The sequence below is a fragment of the Arachis hypogaea genome, chromosome 13 (genome assembly GCF_003086295.3).
Source record: "Arachis hypogaea cultivar Tifrunner chromosome 13, arahy.Tifrunner.gnm2.J5K5, whole genome shotgun sequence".
Classification (NCBI taxonomy): domain Eukaryota; kingdom Viridiplantae; phylum Streptophyta; class Magnoliopsida; order Fabales; family Fabaceae; genus Arachis; species Arachis hypogaea.
Genome location: NC_092048.1, coordinates 136,360,875 through 136,363,447, shown reverse-complemented (window position 1 = coordinate 136,363,447; position 2,573 = coordinate 136,360,875). Strand labels below are relative to the sequence as shown.

The 2,573-nt window shown below is 44.7% G+C and overlaps 1 protein-coding gene across 1 annotated transcript; it reads right to left on the bottom strand.

Annotated features, from left to right (window-relative positions):
* Positions 1-390: 390 nt before the first annotated feature.
* LOC140177768 (serine/threonine-protein phosphatase 7 long form homolog) lies at positions 391-2,267 on the bottom strand. Its single transcript, XM_072210933.1, has 5 exons — positions 2,211-2,267; positions 1,770-1,913; positions 1,168-1,628; positions 997-1,048; positions 391-900 (listed from the first exon to the last, which is right to left on the bottom strand). The coding sequence occupies exons 1-5, from the start codon at positions 2,265-2,267 to the stop codon at positions 391-393; spliced, it is 1,224 nt and encodes a 407-aa protein (XP_072067034.1).
* Positions 2,268-2,573: the final 306 nt, after the last annotated feature.

Sequence of the window (2,573 nt, the reverse complement as noted above, 5' to 3'; positions counted from 1 at the left end):
TATGATCTCAACAAAATATGCTTAGAATTGGGTTCCAGCCAGCTGATCGTCCAAATCCATGGTGAAAGTAGTGGTAGCAAGATCAGCTAACATCTGCGTGCTACACTCATGCAGTACCTAAGAGCTAGATACGTGAGTAAAAGGTGTACCACCCATACTAGCCTCCGCAGTGCCACCAACCTGAGTGTCAGTAGGGTGCCCACGGGACGATCCAGCCTCGTCTTCATGGTGGACGGGAGGTGCTCATCTAGCACGAGCAGCCTGTCGTCTAGCACTAGATCGACAAAGGCGATGATCTGCCTAGCCTCCGTCATCACCACCAACCTGCTACTCCTGCATCATGTCGTCGAGCCAGTGCCACTCGCGATCAGTGACACGTGTACCAATGCATCATCTCTGCTCCACACGTCTGTTGTCCGGAATATCCGATATTGGAACTCTAGTCGGCGCCTGCGACGACCCTCTGAGTATAGCATCGTCTAGAACTTGGGTCGGCCTGGGGTCGGCGAAAGCAATCCCTGGTGACAGAATCCTATGTGCAACACGGTGCCACCAGTCCAGGTACTCAGCAGATGGACTAGGATCAGCCACTCTCTGGACACTCAACACAGAGCAAACTCGCTCGTCCCAATGCTGATGCCATGTCCTATAGTAAGTGGAGAACCATCTATCTCCATCCATGTCGTCCTTACTATGAAGATACTCTATATTGAGCGCTGGCTCAGGCATATGCTGTACGCTCCCTAGCTGTGGGAAGACTCTATCTACCTGATGCCACTTAATCACTGCAAAGTATATCAGACTGGTGACGGCCCGCCATAATCGGATGTGCTCCTCTATCAGTATCTTCGAATGGATGACTGCCAGTATGTCCAGAGAACCATAAGGCTCCCACACAATCTGATAGTCAGGAGGCAAGTCAGCATTGTACCAATGTATACATATAAGTGGGGGAAGAACTAATAAAATAATGAAGAACAAAAACAAATTACTTACAATTGATGTGTTAGTCGATCCAATGCCAGATGATACCGAATAATCCATTGTTCTTTTCCATCAGAAGTGGGCAATTATGTGGCCCATCTAAGTTGCAGAAATATCACGTAAGTATGTAATTTCATATATAGAATGTTATGAACTTGAAAGAATACGTGAATTAAATTATACCTGGATGCCAATGGAAAAGAGAAAGCGTCAAAACACTGCGGCCTCAATGTGGAGAACCGCCAAAAAATCCATGACTGTAGCAATTGTAGGGGTCCAGCCAAGTTGGTGACGTTTCTGTTCGCCACCCTGCACATGCATCGGTATAGCCACGCCAATGCAGCGATGCCCCAGCTATAGCTACCCATGTCATAAAGTCTCGCCATAAAAGGCAACCAGCGAAGGTGGACCCGATTAGCACTCTTGTCCATGAACAGCTGTGTCGACTGAAGCATCATAATATACGCACGTGCATATATGCGCACGGTCTCCTCCGAAGCATCAGCTGGTAACACCCTGAACCGCTCATGGAACCATGTTAAGTGGACTGTGTACAACTTTCTCTTATCCGGTGGTGGAAGCTCACCAAATAAGTCCTTGAACCACTCCCACCGGTCTGGCCCCCTCGATGTGCAGGTGGAAGTCTGTCATGCACTCGGAAACAGCCTGGCCATCCACATGCAGCCCGAGTTGGTATGCCACATCCTGGAGCTGATAGTACACTCTCCAAATGGCATATGAAAAGTGTGGGTCTCAGGCCGTCACCTCTCGATAAATACGCTGACCAGAGGCTCATCCAACCAGAACCAATGCGCGTTCAGCCTAACCAAGTGGTACAACCCAGCCCTCTCCAAGTAAGGTATGATCCTGTCATGTAACGGCATATTCTGTTGCCTACGGACGCTATAGACACATCGGGTTGGCTGCATCTTCAGAAATAAAGAACATCAACTTAATTTCTAACAATGACATCACCAAACTATAGCTTATGTTTCTATTCTTAAGCTACTTGGGTTTTAAAATTATTAATTTACCATCCACAACTTAAAATCCTACTTCTCTACCTTTACTATTAGATGTTAAATATCAAAGTTTAAATTTCAAATTTTTATTTTCAAACCAAAAGCTAAACTAAGTCTCTATCTTTCTAATTAATAAATTACTTCCTTAATATTGAATAAAAATATACAATTATTAAAATATTGAAAGAAAATAGAGACACTTACCTCTTCATCGATAGTTCCGGCTATGTGAGCAACGCCGTCGGTACAACCGCCGTTCATCCTCCATTCTTCCAATGCTCAAGAATTTTCTCTCCCTTCTCTCTACTTTTTTCTCTTTAACTTTCTTTCCAAATTACTTCAAATAATTTCCGCTATAGCCTCACGTGGTATATATAATCACCCACTCTACTCATAATCCGCTACAGAGTGTAGCGGATTATGCACAAACATAATTTGGTCATAATTGCTACAGAGTGTAGCAGTTTATGAGTATTGAAATTCTCAACGTAATTCGCGACAGCTTGTAACGGATTACGTGCAATCAGGTTTTACTATATGGTGTAGCGGATTACATACAATTGCGTT